This window comes from Ascaphus truei, chromosome 2, assembly GCF_040206685.1.
Source record: "Ascaphus truei isolate aAscTru1 chromosome 2, aAscTru1.hap1, whole genome shotgun sequence".
In the NCBI taxonomy this organism is placed as follows: Eukaryota; Metazoa; Chordata; class Amphibia; order Anura; family Ascaphidae; genus Ascaphus; species Ascaphus truei.
Window position 1 is genome coordinate 39,626,946 of NC_134484.1, and position 17,224 is coordinate 39,644,169.

Below are 17,224 nucleotides of genomic sequence, written 5' to 3' on the forward strand. Positions count from 1 at the left end.
CACGTGATAATTGTGTGTAACAATTTTAGCATCGTAGCCTGTAACTCTCCCTCTAGCTCCTCTATACAGTAGCTTCTGCATCTATCACTTGCTGACACAAGGGGAGACAATCAATATAATGTACTGTACCTTGCTAAACTAATGTTAGGAGATTCTAAGTTAATCTTTTACTAACCGTTACCAAAACCTCCAGGAGTCTGGTAGCTTGATACATGACATCGGGTTCTTCTGATAATTGCTTTTGACCCTGTCCCAAATTCTTTTGCATTTACAGCGAAGGTTATGACAACTAGAGGATTAATTATTAGGATGAAATAGTCCTAGAGCCTCACCAAGTATAGAGTCCAATCAAGTAAATTAGTGAAGCATTTATGGTTATTGCTTGCTACTGTTTAGTGAATAACTTCCCTAATGTTGTAGCAATACGTTAATGTTACTTATTGTATTTTTCACTAATTACTGGTAAAGAAGACAGAATACTGCTTTGAAACAACTGGTATAAACTACTGTATAAACATGATCCCAAAGTACAGAGATGAGTAAAGAATGGCCCTCCAATGGTGTTTTCATAAATAAAGGTGGGTTTATTGAACTGTGATCAACGTTTCGGTCCGCTTGCAAACTGGTCGCCAGTGGACCTGAAACGTCGATCCCTGTTCAATAAACCCACCTTTATTTATGAAAAAACCATTGCAGTGCCGCTCTCTACCCATCTATGTGCTTGGGAATTCGGCAGTGTTTGCATCGAGTGTCGCACGGTGACCGGGCACCCATGGGAGCTGGCTGCTAGTCGTGAGTGCACCTTCCGCTCGGATAAAAATGATCCCAAACATTTAGGAGATCAATATTGTAAAATGACTGACATTATCAAGCACAGTTACTGCTGTATGTTGATAGCGTTGGCATATGAAATTCATGGTTTTAAACTGTACATACTGTATAAATAATTTAAAAGGCTGACTACGTGGAGGCCTTTTTTACGGCAAATTCATAAATCCCTGACACTACTTATGAAAACGATTGTGCAGTGTAGTGGGTTAATTCACTACCCAGTTCTCAATTATAAAGTATTTAAAAATAGAGGGAGAAGAAAGGCCACTGGGCCCATTAAAACTCATCTCCTTCAATAAAACATGTCCCTTGGGTCAGAAACTAATTACTTTTTGATGAACCATTATGCCTTTGTGAGCCATTCTATACATTTGTGATCTTCCAAGTAGAGAAATGTTTCCTTTGTGTCTGTTTTCAATTTACTTCCTCTGAACGTATTATCTGTGTATTTGTGTCACAGTGACTCACAATCTGCGGTTTCCCAGATGTTCCTTTAACCTTGTTGTTGTTGGGAGGAATTTCCAGAATTATAGGGGTTTCTTTCCTATACTGTTTCCTCACTGGGCAATTTGCAGTTGGTACAATGCCTCCCAAGCGTCTCTTAGTCTTGCCCATGCTCAAAACACTGTCCTATACAGTGGAGTTGTGTCTTCATGGTTAATGGAGAAGTTCCCACTACACAAATCTTTTTGACCACCCCATTTTTTTTGCATGGAAGGGACGCAGTTGGTTCCTTGAGCTGAAACCCCCTATTTTCAGCTCGGGGAATCCCCAGGTTCCCGAGATACTTAATGCTGAAGGTAGCAACCGCTCCAGGGTGAACAAAATGGCCGTTTCAATCTCCCACGTCATGCGAGTCAATAGGAAGCCACAGTGTCATTCGTCGTGGCTAGGGTTTGCCAGACGTCCCATATATGCAGGATTGTCCCCTTATTTCATGGACTTGTTCAGTTGTCTCGGAAATGTCTCTCGGGGCGCAAACACTAATTGTCCTATATTTTAGTGCCTTGATGGGAAATGCTTGAACATAAGATGACTAATGAAATCAGTCATAAAAATGTAATAGATTTCTACTTGAGTGTCATAGTTACCTTTCCCGGTAGATGTCGCCTTAGTAAATTATTAAAATATTAAAGTTAGAACACTGCCTGATCATCTCCTAATACCATGACCCCCATCCCTATAGGCGTTACTTGCCCTCCCACAATTACTTGTTAGTTCAGTGCACGTTTTTCCCCACTCTGCCAAGCGCAGAGATGACAAAAACTACTGCTTTACAATATAGTGTTGCTTAAAGTTGGAATTGCCGTTCACTTTCTTATTAAATGAATTTAGGTTGCAGTTAATATAGATGTTGGCTTAAAGCCCCAGTCACACTTAGGTGGATTAAACATATTTTTCTTTTTTCTAAACTGCCTTTATTTCTTCTTTTTCAACCTGATCACATAATCGTTTTTTAATTTCAGAGAAATGTATGGAAATCGATATTTGCAGAGTATTAAACGTGGTTGTCGTTGCAATTTGTCAAGTATACTGAATGCGTAATATCTCATCTCAAGTTGGTGCAATGTTCAATCATTAGCAAATTCTTAGCTCATTTAAATATAATCTCTTAAATTGCCCCTAACAAAAGCTATATATGTATTGTTAATTCTGAGGAGTTTGTCATAGTACTTTTTGTAATTAGTTTATTGGTATGCAAAGGTGTTTCTCCACCGGGCTACAAAAGCTGATCAGAACACTGGGAATGTGATCATTCCACCAGGAAACTGATACATTTTCTTGAGCGAGACCGATCGGGAAGAAGCACTTCCCGAGCGATTTTGGCAAGTTATAGAACTTTCTGAATAGCTACACCTGCCAAATCGTCCGAGAAGTGCTCAAAATCCTCGATGAGTTACTTATCAAACTTACTAGAATAATCCCCTTACTGTTTTCGGGTGCCGCATTTGTTTGCAGTGGGCAGTGTGGTCCAGCGCACACGCCGATTCCCGCCATGAAAACAGTAAGCGGCGTAGGAGGAATAACTATGCGGGGGTCCCGGCAGCGTCAATCCACCCTGGCCATCAGCCAGCGGACAGACAGTCTCGAAGAGCTGCGAAGAGGAGCCCCTGAGAGAAACAATCTTTCCCTGTCTCCCTGAGCAGCTCTGAAGGTGAGGCATTGAGAAGCAGTCTCTGGTCTGTGTCCAGCCCCATGATGATGTTGATGCCCGAATATGTGTATCTACATCATGAGGTGGAACACTACAGGACCATACTTGGACAACTACATCATCAATTAAATTATAAATTAAATGTCCTGTCCAACCCCTTTGGTGACGTAGAAGGCCCGCATATGGTTCCATAGTGATCCCCCTCATGACGTAGATACCCATATTCAGGCATCAACATCCTCATGGGGCTGTACACAGACCAGAGACTGCTTCTCAATGCCTCACCTTCAGAGCTGCTCAGGGAGACAGGGAAAGAGAACCTCTTCTCTCTACTCTTCCAGACTGTCTGGTCCGGGAGGATTAATGCTGCAGAAGTCCATACAGAAGCAGGAACCCCTGTAACATTAATCCTCCCGGGCCGCAAAATATATTGTTTTTGGTGGCGTGAACGCGCTGTGGATTTTCGTGTGTTGATCTGCGGCACTGAAAACAGTAAATCTTGTTACATCTGTAGAACAGCCTTTCATGTTCAGAGTAGGTGTATATGTTTTAATATACACTGTAATATCATTACAGTATTTCCAGATACACTTTAAAATGCCCCTTCTTAGCGAAAATATAACTTGTACACCCAGAATATAGGAGACTACATTTCATAGAGGGAAAATCTACCGCGAGATCTCAATGTTCTAACTTTGTTCTTTTTTTTTCTTAGTAATGACTGATCTAAATATATTGTGATATTTACTATTTCAAAACCATTGTTTTATGTTAACGATCAATTTCCTATCAGTTGTATAATGCTCTAATCCATAATTAAACCTAGTTCCATCACTTCTTTGTAACATACCCTTCTGTCCAATTATTAATGTTGCACCTGCCAATTATTTTTGTTTTTTAAGCTGAAACAGTCTATTTTGGATGTACTCACCGAATATGCACTTTTAGGTTTTTGCATTTGTTAAAATATCAATAAAACAAACAAAAAAAACGAGTAGTTCATTAACTCCCATAGTAAAAACCAGCAATGCTTTGCAACCACATTTCAGTTTCCTGCAATGTAGGTGTTGGTGGGTGTTAATAAGCAGATATTGTATGTGAATGGCATATCTCCTTCAATGTCAGAATCCAACCTTGGCAGTCACTGGGTTAACATACATATCACAACATCGTTCAGAATACCACGATTACGGGTTCTTTACAGTAAGGGCACGTAAAATGTGGAATTCATTACCCATGGAGACTGTGATGGCAGATACAATAGATATCTTCAAAAAAAAAAGGTTGGACATCTTTTTTTAGAAAGGAAAGGTATACAGAGATATACCAAATAAGTTAACATGGGAAGGATGTTGATCCAGGGAGTAATCTGATTGCCAATTCCTGGAGTCAGGATTTAATTTCTTTTTCCTCTTATGAGATATCAATGGATAATGTATCACTGGGGTTTTTGTTTGCCTTCCTCTGGATCAAAATACTGTGAAAACAAATACAGGATAAAGTATCTGCCGTGTAAATTTGAGCATAGGTTGAACTTGATGGCTTTTTTCAACCTCATCGAATATGTAACTACATGGTATGTAACTGTGATTGCGATATCAAATTTGTGTTTGCACTGCACGTACAGTATAGTGTGATAAAGAACAACATTTCACTCCAAAATAATACTTTAGCAGTATCACCTTCTAAGAGCCCAGCAATCATTATAATCTGCCAGGAGTTTGATGGCCAAATCACGATAAGTTGACACAGAGTTCCCTGTGGATGGCTGCCTGCACGTCATGTATCTCTCTAATTTGGAGCCTGTGCGGAGAGGTTGTGAACTGAATGAGCCTTCTCTTGTAGTCTCTTATGTGTTAAGCTGGGATGTTGCCGGATAATGAGCCGCTGTAAGAAAGCTCAGTCACCTGGTTGGTATTTATTGAGTGCCCCCTGGGCATATAACAAGAATGATAGTGGGTTGGAAAAGAAAAAAAATTGTGTTTGGCCAATTTGTCGATGGTGAATATATACGAAATAGGAGAAAATATATCCAGGTGAAGATTGAACCAATGCACTGCAGTTTATTCCTACTTCATCGTGTACAGTATGTGGGCCTAACTAAACAAACCACAGAGAATGTAATATCGGGGCGAAGATTCAGAGAATGTAAAAAGAAAAAACAGCGTTACATAACTACCTTCTTAATAATACTCAGGTTAATAATACCCAGGTTAATAATACTCAGGTTAATAATACTCAGGGGCGGCCAACCTTCTTTTTTTTTTTTTTTTTTTTTTGCTAGTTCTTTCTAACATTGCATTTGAACTTTTGACTGCTGCTGTGCATTGAGCTGATATCTTAAGTGAACTGACCACAGTGACTCTCAGATCTTTACCTGTGTTGCAGTAATTACTTCAGATCAGAAATTAATCGAATCTCCTATTAAACAGTAAGCATCTGTAACCATGCTGTAAAATGGCTGCAGTCATCTCTCCTGCTGACAGTAAGGCCTGGTAAGTTATGGGCATGCCAGCAGTAATTATGGAGGTTTGCCCTCACACCCTGGTGAGGTGCCCTACGTATGGATAGAAGTGGTCACATGCTCTGAATCCATGATTAGTGATGTCAGAGTTGTGCCAGCCCCCAGAGGATACATAAGGCACAGCACTGTTCAAAAGTTAGGAGTTGCTGAGTTGTTAGAGGAGGAGTTGCTAAGCTGTTGGAAGGTTATGTAAGAGACTATGAGACAAGGAGCAAGTCTGAGTGCAGGCTTGGGAGGAGACAGCTTATAAGACTGTGACCAGGGACCTGGCACAGGGACTATCTCCCTTATGGGAGATAGGGAATCCCCCAATTATGGAAAGGACACCTTTCAAAGGGAAGTGCGATGAACATGAGAGGCTAAGTACACCCACTGTGAGGGGCAGCTGGCCCACCGCAAGTCAATAAAGATGATCCTGTTAAATCATACCCTCGTGTGTAAGTGTGGAGTGATTACACAGAGGAGTGCACCACAGAGGAATTCCTCACCAGGACCATCCACAAGCGGACGCTGGGATCCTGATGAGGTGGAGGCGCTGCACTGGATATAGGTAGGACTCAAGCACACTCAGGTGCCTGTCTGGGTTGGCAATCCCCACACAACATCATGCGGGAGACTCAGGAGTCCTGTTGCCAACAGGTGCACCACATGACACTACAGTGTAATGGGGACTGGTTAGACCATGGGGGCCAATGTGAGATTGGGTGGGTTAGGCCAGGTCAGAAAATCTGTTACATTTGGAGGCGCTGCTGAGATAGACCTGTCAACAGGACAGGCTTTTGCTAGGTCACTTGGAAACAGGGAGAGTGTCTGCTGCCACTTTGTGCTGCGTTGGGACGGACCTAGGGGTAGTCAGGGGGCTGATGGAGTTTAGTCAGTTCGCAGGGACGACCTAGGGGCCTGAAAGGAATTGGGGGTTTGGAGCAGGGCTATAGCTGTCCTAGTCACCTTGAGGCAGTGCTAGTTGGTAAGATGCCTAAAGGGATAGCCTGTTAACGTGGTCAGGAATTCTGGAGAGGGTCTGCGCTAGGCTAGCCAACAGTAGGTAGACGCCCAAGTACTGCATGGAAGAGCCAGAGTACTCTAGCCCATTCCAGACCACTTACCGAAGGGAGCACAGACTGGGAGGAAGGAGATACAGCAGACACAGATAGAGTGAGCCTAGCCTGAGGTAGTGCAAACACGAGTCCAGCCTACATTAGGTACACAAGGTGGTGCATCAAGGTAATCTTTATTGTACTGGTGTGGTAGCTGCCCCGCAGAGAGGAGCTCCATGTACAATAATTCTAAGTACAGTGAAGGAATGGCGACCGCTAGAATGGAGGATCCGCGCGGTGCGGAAGGTCCAAGATGGCGGACGGAGGATAATAAAGAGAGCGCACATGGCGTGTGTGCGGGTGCAGAGCAAGCGGCAGAAGGAACTTTTGCAAGCATGCTGTGGAGTGGCGCTAAAGCTGTAGCTGCGCCGTTTTTGTCCTGTCTAGGGTCTAGGGGCATGATCCCCGAGGACATAGAGGAGGATATTGTGATTGTGTGCGATGGAAATGGTGAAAAAGAAGTATTTGCTTGCCAGCCGGTGAGCGCTATACAAAGAGCTACATCGGTAGCTGAAGTAATTGGACATGCAAACCAAGATGGCGGCTCCTGCTTCCCTGGGAGACCGCGTGGGTTTGCTGCAGAAAATTCTGCAGTTGCAAGAGTTGCAGACTGTTGGCCGGGATTGGCGCCAAAGAAAGAACCCCACCCTGTGGGGGGTAATGGCGCGAAAGCTGTGGCCGCGCCCTCCAGGACTGTGAAAGGTGCGGCCTCAATTAAAGGACATCCTATCGAGCTGTGGGACCCGCCCATAATTGCTACTAGTGGGGGTGGTTCCCAGCTGTGTCAGAAGAAGGTGGAGCTGATCAAGGGAGTGGCCGGCAACTCAACCCCTGATGGTCAGTTGCGCGGAGCCAGCTTACAGAACAGATAGTTGCTGCAAGTGACTCCTACAAAGATAATGGCCTGTCCACAAGAAGTGACTGCCATGGTATCCACCCAGCCATACTCAATACCAGGAGGCGTACTGGTGATTCGGGTGGCGGGCACAGAGACTGTAGTGGGCCTCTGCCTACAATGCAGGCTACCCGGCGGTACCGTGAGCACGGCGGCATGCTGTCCGCATTGTGGCACCCAGTACCTGTGGCCTATGCCCACATTTGTGCCTATTCCGAATATCGAACCCACGGGGGATACGGCTACGCTGTCCGCCGGGTCCCCCGGTGCACTGTGGAAAGAAGGTGCAGATCCCGGAGAATGGGGATCGGGGCCGGTTGTTAAGGCCGAGCCCGAGGAGAAACGAGCGGTTGGTCAGCGTACCGACCAAGAGACAAAAAGGCGGTCGCCACGAACGGTGACCCCGAGCAGAATGGAGGCGGATTCCTCCGATGAGGTTTGCGTAGCTTCCGGACGTTATCGTGGAGGAAGAGATCCCGCATGGGGATCCATCGCAAGATGGTGGCGTATCCGGTTCCGGTGATGACGTCACTTCCGGCGGAGGTAGCGGAACGACCGGAGAGAGAGCAACAACGCCTCGGCGATCGGGCAGCGCTTCCCGATCACCTGTGACAACCAAGAGCTGGCAGGCTGCGAGAAGAGCCGAGATGGGTGAGGCTCAGCCAGCGGAGAGTCCTCGCAGTGATACTGGACAATCCCAAGGTAGAGAGCGGGTTGGAACCCCGCGGATACCATATGCCCGTCCTTACGCCCAAGCCCATGCCATAGTTAAAACCCCTGCCCCTGTCACTTTTTCCCGTGGGTCCACGTCCAGTTTGGGGATGTCGGGAGGGTCCCAGGGAACCAGTGAAGAACTGACTGGGGAGAGACTGGCAAGTTACACATCCGACGATGGGTCGGTGGGTGGAGGATATTCGGGGGAGACATCTGAGTCCAGCTGGAGACCTAAAGTGGCCATAGTTAAGTTGGAAGTAAGGCCAAAGAGTGAGAGGTGGTCTAAGTCCCGGTCTACTGGGACATTGGGAGTGTCTTCCTGGGGGGACACGGAGGAGGGAGATTCCCTGGAATCAGAGCCCGAAAAGGTTAGGGAGACCCGGTGGTGGGCCCCATTATTCGAGGGTTATGTGGGGTGGATGAACCGCACTCGGTTCCTTCTGCAAAGGGAAGATGTAGTGGACTACTGGTGGGCTAAGGGGGAATTTACACCGGAGAAACACCAAAAGGAGATGCAGGAGCGGTGGTTCCAAATTTGCCACGGCAGTATCAAGCCCAAGGGTCCCAGTATACTGACAGACCCCGTAGACCCAGATGAGCCCCTGTCTTGGGTATTACCAGGGAGAGCACGAAACGCTAACTTGACAAGGTGTAGCCGGGCTGAGAGGGCTATTACTGCCAAATACAAATATTCCCATGGTTTGGAATATCCATATGTCCCAGAACCCCTCATGCAGGAGATTGAGGACAATAGGGACAGATGGTTGCGAGAGACCATAGAGGAATATATGGTCAATAAAGGGGGTGCCATTAAGGGCAGCAGAGCTGAAGAGAGGATAGCTCACCTTATGCGGGTGTGGAGCATAGGCAGGAGTGTCTATAAACACAAAGTAGTGTACCGGCCTGAAAGGGGGTCGTCAAGTGACTATAGCGTGACCGTCCTGGACATGGGGGGTCGGGAAGTCAAGAAACCTGATCCTCGCCACTATTATTAGGGGGGAACAGGATGGCTGTTGCGTAAGCTAGTGGCTGCTGGTCAGGGCTTGCTTGCCGCAATATGTTGTGAATCTGTAATGTTATACTAATTATGTGTGTCATTCATTTTACAGTGCTTCCTGAAGAAAGGTACTTCAAATTTAGGTCCCAGCCGGGGACGGTGGGATTCACCAGGGGGAGAATGTAACCATGCTGTAAAATGGCTGCAGTCATCTCTCCTGCTGACAGTAAGGCCTGGTAAGTTATGGGCATGCCAGCAGTAATTATGGAGGTTTGCCCTCACACCCTGGTGAAGTGCCCTACGTATGGTTGGGAGTGGTCACATGCTCTGAAGCCATGATTAGTGATGTCAGAGTTGTGCCAGCCCCCAGAGGATACATAAGGCACAGCACTGTTCAAAAGTTAGGAGTTGCTGAGCTCTTAGAGGAGGAGTTTCTAAGCTGTTGGAAGGTTATGTAAGAGACTATGAGACAAGGAGCAAGTCTGAGTGCAGGCTTGGGAGGAGACAGCTTATAAGACTGTGACCAGGGACCTGGCACAGGGATTATCTCCCTAAGGGGAGATAGGGAATCCCCCAATTAGGGAAAGGACACCTTTCAAAGGGAAGTGCGGTGAACATGAGAGGCTAAGTACACCCACTGTGAGGGGCAGCTGGCCCACCGCAAGTCAATAAAGATGATCCTGTTAAATCATACCCTCATGTGTAAGTGTGGAGTGATTACACAGAGGAGTGCACCACAGAGGAGTTCCTCACCAGGACCATCCACAAGCGGACGCTGGGATCCTGATGAGGTGGAGGCGCTGCACTGGATATAGGTAGGACTCAAGCACACTACCTCAGCTGCCTGTCTGGGTTGGCAATCCCCACACAACATCATGCGGGAGACTCAGGAGTCCTGTTGCCAACAGGTGCAACACCAGACACTACACTGTAATGGGGACTGGTTAGACCACAGGGGCCAATGTGAGATTGGGTGGGTTAGGCCAGGTCAGAAAATCCGTTACACATCTTTACCAGCAGCAGTTCATAAGCAGAAAAACAGCCCCTCCGCTCTTTCAGCTATAGCAGGGGATGGCAACTCCAGTCCTCAAGGGCCACCAACAGGTCAGGGTTTCAGGATATCCCAGCTTCAGCACAGGTGGCTCATTCATTATGAAGCCGGGATATCCTGAAAACCTGACCTGTTAGTGGCTCTTGGAGTTGCCATCCCCTGCTATAGCTGAAAGAGCTGTTTTTCTGCTTATGAACTGCTGCTGGTAAAGATGTTTGCTGTTTAATAGGAAATTCGATTAATTTCTGATCTGAAGTAATTACTGCAACACAGGAAAAGATCTGAGAGTCACTGTGGTCAGTTCACTTAAGATATCAGCTCAATGTACAGCATCAGTCAAAAGTTCAAATGCAATGTTAGAAAGAACTAGCAAAACATTAAAAAAAAAAATTAAAGGGCAGATTTTACAATGCCATTATGTGAATCTATGATGTGCTCGCATCAGTTCTTTACACTTTTCTATCTGAGTGGAACAAGCTAAACAACTGGGATTATTGATGCAAAGGCAAAAGGGTATCGCATACATCAGAGGTAGGCAATTCCAGTACTAAAGGGCCACCAACAAGTCAGGCTTTCAGGATATCCCTGCTTCAGCACAGGTGGCTTAAGTTCGGATATCCTGAAAACCTGACCTGTTGGTGGCCCTTGAGGGCTGGCGTTGCCTACCCCTGACATACAACATGATTCCACAAAGTAGAAGTTACACAGATATCTGGCTGCAGTTTGGATCATCTTATACAGTATGTTACTATTATATGTATGCTGTATGTGTTGTTGAGCAGGACTATATTTCCCACGTGGGTTCTTCTTCAGAATTTCTGCAGAGCATCACTCCTTGTTATTTTAAAGCGTCAAGCCCCTGTACTCGGTTTTCGTTCTTCTTACCCTCCCCCTCCCCTCATTTTAATCAGAAGAAACAGGGGAGAGAGTGAGACCAACTCAAATTCTAAAGACAGACTTATGGGAGCATGAGGGGAAGTATTAGTGACAAGGGGGAAAGGTTCTAAGCCAAACGGTCTCTCCATGGGAGAGTAGGCAAAGACAAAGCCGCCAATAATGTTCACTCACTAGTCTATTGGTTTATGTCCCCTTCACCTTAATATTGTCAATAGGACCCATTAAAGGTTTGACTTTTAGTTACCTCCTTTTGCATTCCTGGCATACACTACAATCATGCCTGAGGCTATCTACTCAGGCTGTAACATCGTCCGTTACACCCTTCACCAGTTGGTTATCCACCAGTTTATTCATCCTTAGCTTCCTACATTGGCAGTATACTTTATAGACTAGCGAGTGCACATTATTGGGGGCTTTGTCGTTACCTACTCTCCTACTACGAAGAGACCCTTTGGCTTAGAACCTTTCTCCCTTGCCCCCATTTTAATCTGCAGGATGGGAAATGGAGGAGGTCCTCTAGAGCTGAACCGCGCTATTTTCATCACTGGAGACCCTTTGGTTTTCGAGAAAGTTACCGGTGAAGTTACCAGGTGTAAATATCCCTCCAGGGCAAGCAAAATGGCGGCAACATCTCTACCAATAAACATAATCGGTGGCAGCTTCCTATTGGATGGCCATTTAAATACCCTGTAAAACCAGGAAGTTATACCAGTTACTTCACCAGTAAGCATCTCAGAAACCAGGTGGTCCCGTAGCTGAAAATAGTGAGATTAGTTAGGGGGGTTTGCTTTAGCTGCTTTCCATTCAGCAATGTTGAAACTATGCACTCTCTCTACCTGCCACCTATGCAGTTATAACATATTCTGCTTTATTGGTACATATTAGAAATGTGGAATAAATATCAGCATTTAGATTTATTCACCTGCACCACCATGTAACTCCGCATATCTTTAGAGCAGGGGTTCTCAAACTCAGTCCTCAAGGACCACCAACAGGCCAGCTTTTATGGATATCCCTGCTTCAGCACAGGTGGCTTAAAAAGTGACTTTGACTTCCACTGAGAGACTGATTGAGCCACCTGTGTTGACGCAGGGATATCCATAAAAGCTGGCCTGTCGGAGGCCCTCGAGGACTTACTGTAGTTTGAGACCCCTGCTTTAGAATAACCTCTTAGTCCATCTTGAGACGGTAGGGGGGAGAAAAGGCGAGCGCATGTCTGCTGCAGTCTTCAGAATGTGCAAAGTTTGGAATGTGCAGAGCAACGTTTAGAATATTCCGTTTCACTTCTAAGAATGTGCAGTGCAAACCTCCGATTGTGCTAAATACCCTTTTCAGCTGCCTCTTATTTGTAACCACAGCCCCCCTCAACCCGAGGCTTTAATATCAATCCTACTGTACATCCTCAACCATACGCGTCATTATTATAGCCCAATGTTTCCTACATTGCAAAGTATTAAAACAGTAGCAATTACGTTGAAGCGCTCTCCGTAAAAAGCAACAAAATGGAAAGAGCTGCAGAACCGTGCACCTAGAAAAAGGGGATGCAAACGGACATCACAGTATAGGTCTGAAGGGGTTGTGATTTCCTAAGTATACGGATTCTTAGTTAATCGGGATTTGCAAGGAATTGTCCCCCTGAGTGAGTACACGTGATGATATTAGAGCCGCGCTGCCCTACACGCCATGGACAGGGACAGGGAATGTGGGGGTGCGACTCCCCCTAATCCCCGCAGTTCCCTTGATTGTCCCGGATTTTAAAACCTATATTTTTCATTTATGTTCAATTGGGAAGTTGACATGGTTTTTAGTCATTGTGGTGACTCTGAGTATATAGGTGCACAGCATAGTTAAAGGGTTAAATAAAACCATTTCAATGTGATTAGTCAGGTCGACACCTGTTCCTTTGCCTCACTAGCAAACGGAGCCTCATCTGTTCTCCTATTCACCAGTCTCTAATTAAACACGGATTTTTCTGACAACAGAAGGCAGCGGATCAGGTGTTCGGTGATTTCAGTACAGAAGAAACATCAGACTCAGAGGCCATGCTCTTTGACAAAGCGCCGCAGTTGGTGCGAAATGCGTTGGTGTTTTTGACCCTCGTTTTTATGTACCAATAAAGTTTTTGTACTAATCCCTTGCAGTCCAGTGCTGGAGTTTTTTTTGCGCTGTACACTGTCATTCAGCTCTTCATCTGCTAACAATATACTGTATGTCACAAAATATACAGCAAATGCTGCTGTTGCTTGGACCACTATTAGTTTACACCCGGGGTGGCCAACTCCAATCCTCAAGGGCAACCTACAGGACAGGTTTTCAGGATATCCCTACTTCAGCACAGGTGACTCAATTAGTGGCTCAGTCATAACTGAGCCACTGATTGAGTCACCTGTGCTGAAGCAGGGATATTCTGAAAACCTGACCTGTTGCTGGCCCTTCAGGATTGGAGTTGGCCACCCTTGGTTTATAGCTTTCTAAGTGAAGAATGCTTGGAAGCTGATCCGCACTGACCTACTGTATAGAGTTCTTTAAAAATGCCCATTCTAGTAATTCTCCAAACTAGAAAACTAGAAAACTGCTAACAGATTCCGCAATGAATTATCTGACTAGGGAAAAAAATTTTTTTTAATAAAAAACTAAAAAAAAATAAAATATATATATATATATATGTGTATATACACACACATAAATGAAAAATAAAGACTACTATTAATATATATATATATATATATATATATATATATATATATAATTTATATATAGTTTTTTAATTAAAAAAATCTTTTTTTCCTAGTCAGATAATATATATTATATATATATATATATATATATATATATATATATATATATATATATATATATATATATATATATATATATATATATATGTATGTATGTATGTATGTGTGTATATATATATATATATATATATATATATATATGTGTGAAAATATTATTAAAGCAACCAAGTTTGACTGCAAAGTCCAAGGTTCCATGATTGGGCTGTAAATAAATAGCTGTTTTACTTCTCCCCTAGGAACGTGTTTGACTGGATAGTTTATTTTTTACTGCTTGCCGTGATCCTGACCCACATTGCCGATATAGTCGTACGCAACAACAAGAACCTGCACGTTTCCCACGTTCGAGTGTTTGCCGTGACCATCATCTTCCTCTGGCTTCGGGTGATGAAACATGCACGTGCCATCCGGTAAGACAAAATAAAGAGGTTTTTTTTTTTAAGCCGGTGTGTTCTTTACTTTCCTACAAGACTTTAAAACAGGGGTCTCAAACTCTGTCCTCAAGGGCCGCCAACAGGCCGGGTTTTATGGATATCCCCGCTTCAGCACAGGTGGCTCAATCAGTGGCTCAGTAGAAGACCGAGCTTTAAAGAGATCAATATCTGGGTCACAAAGCTGTCCTTAACTGGACATCTTTGAGCCCCTGTTAACTGACTTCTACAAGTGAAAGGGAGCAGCTGGACTCATCTATCACTGTTGAAGTTCAATATCAATCAATCCCGGTTTCAGGACTGATGCCATTATTATCTTTCGATTGGTTTATATTTGGAAATCTGATGCCTTTTCTTGAACTAGTATTAAAATGCATTGATACAGCAGGTGAATTCTGTGGCCTTCAAGATGTGCCTAAAGCAGGGGTCTCCAAACTCAGTCCTCAAGAGGCTCACACAGGCCAGCTTTTATGGATATCCCTGTTTCAGCACAGGTGGCTCAATTAGTGGCTCAGTGCTTGACTGGGCCACTGATTGAGCCTCCTGTGCTGAAACAGGGATATCCATAAAAGCTGGCCTGTGTGCAGCTCTTGTGGACTGAGTTTGGGGACCCCTGGCCTATACTATATAAATAAATGTATTAGTGCTTTAGTCACTATGCTCATCAAACTTGTCACCTGGGACTCTTCAACCAGACAAGATTCTGGGATAACCCGTTCAAGTGAGACCCCTCTTCATAATTACTAAGCTGTGCTATTGCCGTGTCAGAAGGGGGTCTTATCACATAGCATCACTTAGTAAATATGAGCCAATGTGTCAGTGTATCCATTTCTTATGTGTTTGGGAAAGGGTTTTTGCAACATTTGTTTCTGGCCGATAGACACTTTGCAGTGAAACAAAACAGCTGCTACTGTATGTCTGGGGACATCCATTCATTATGCCTGCTTTGGATGGAGATACAACATATGAGTCCTCAGCAACAGATGTGTTCAACAACAAATGTAGTTCTGGATATTCCATTGCAGCAAGCATGCCTTTTTTCGGCCAGCATGTCCCTTTGACCAGTAACATTCATGGCATATCCAGCATTGCGCTCTCATATGACGATGCAGGCTACTGTATGACCTCTGCAAACACGCTTGAAATAGTTATCATTTTACTGTGGCAGAACTGGACCTTGACTCCACACCACTGGTTGTCAGCAAATTCATTAGAACTGATTTATTGCTAACTTAAAAGGTCAAACCCCATTTTCCACGAGATGTTTTATGCAAGCTTTGATAATGGACATTACCCACAGTCCCAGAAATGTACCCTTATTAATCAACTTGCCTCCCCATAAAAATAGACTACTTCCGTGTGGGTATTTAGTCCATCAGCCAAGCTTATTTTTTTTAAACAAAATGTAGCTTTTTGATCATCTAAAAAAAATACCATATAATCACTAGAACAGCAAGTTCAGTGAATAATAGAAACATTTCATGTGTAACGTCCCTAACAAGCATAGCTCATAGCTCATTCCGAACCTGGGAAGGGGAGAGAAAGGGCAGAGCCAGTGACCGTAGTTTTCCCAGGTAGGGAGGATGGCCGGAAAGAGAGGATGGTCAGGGTCATAACCTGACCAGTGGAGGCTGGCCAGGGCGCTTCACAGGGGAGAGGAGGAGGGGAGAAACTGGGCACAAAGTGACGCCCGGCAGCCCAGGGGAGGGGGACGGCAGCATGCTGAACTCAGTAAGCATAAGGCAACATAGTCAAGTAAAGCCATGTACAAACCCAGGCCTGGGCAGAGCAGGCATGACTGATCCGGAGCGGAGCTGAAAGCGTGTCAATGTGCCGGCTAGTATACCGATTCTGCAGCTGGCAAAAGAGACTGGGAAATATCAAATATTTAAAAGCAAAGCTCATGTGGGATTAGTTAATCCGCCCGCTGCAGCGAGGCAGACTGACAGCCTGGACTGACACATCACTCCCCCGCATGACACATACAGGCTATATAGCCTTCCAATTATTAATGACATATTTATTATAGCCATACTGTGAAAAGAATACATTTATTTTTTACCCTATATAATGAAACATCTGTGCCGCATCCACATTTTTTTGGTGTTAATACATAGGAACGTAATTCTGCGCTAACACTGTTAATAGTCTGTTTAGTGTTTTTATGCAGAATTGAACTTTGTGGACAATTTGAATTGATTTTGTGCTGCACAGAAATATTTATTTTTAGTATACACACTATTGTACAGTCTCCTTGTTGCAGGAAAGGCCTGTCTTGAGTTATACAGTATAGTACTGGTAATATTTGCAGAGCTATCCATAGTATTTTACAGACACAATGGCCCAGAGACATCAAGCAGTGGAAAGGAAAACTGGAGGTCAGCTTGCATGCAATGCATGCATAGCAGCTGCAGTTTGCCTTACCACTGATTGATATATCTGGGCCAATAAGCCTGTGCCCCTAAGCGCTTGGCACAGGGGAAACAAGATGATCTGACACTTGACTCTCTTAGGGGTCATTGCTAAAATAAGCTTTGCAGTGAAAGGATTTGTCATTGTGTTACTTAGCCACACACTGAAAGTCACACTGCCTATGTCATGGTGTTAGAGAGAATAAAAGGATAGATGTCGACCGTTATAAAACATTATATAAAAAGTATGAATATTTTCAGAGTCAGAGATCATTGCTTAGCTTTAAATCAGGGGAGGGCAGTTATTTTGGCTGGAGCGCCACATGACAAGCTGTAGTAAGCTTTGCGGGGCACACACTTTATGTAGAATGTACAATAAGTCTGTGGCCGGCAAAGTGTACCAAAGCTCCCCTCCACGCCAGCTTC

General features: G+C 44.5%; 1 protein-coding gene across 1 annotated transcript in view; it reads left to right on the plus strand.

Annotated features, from left to right (window-relative positions):
• The window catches only part of LOC142477108 (uncharacterized), a 237,848-nt gene that overhangs the window by 144,893 nt on the left and 75,731 nt on the right, over nt 1-17,224 (plus strand). Inside the window, exon 15 of the mRNA XM_075582160.1 lies at nt 14,196-14,366. Coding sequence (XP_075438275.1) covers nt 14,196-14,366 — 171 coding nt within the window. The remainder of the gene's footprint in view (nt 1-14,195; nt 14,367-17,224) is intronic.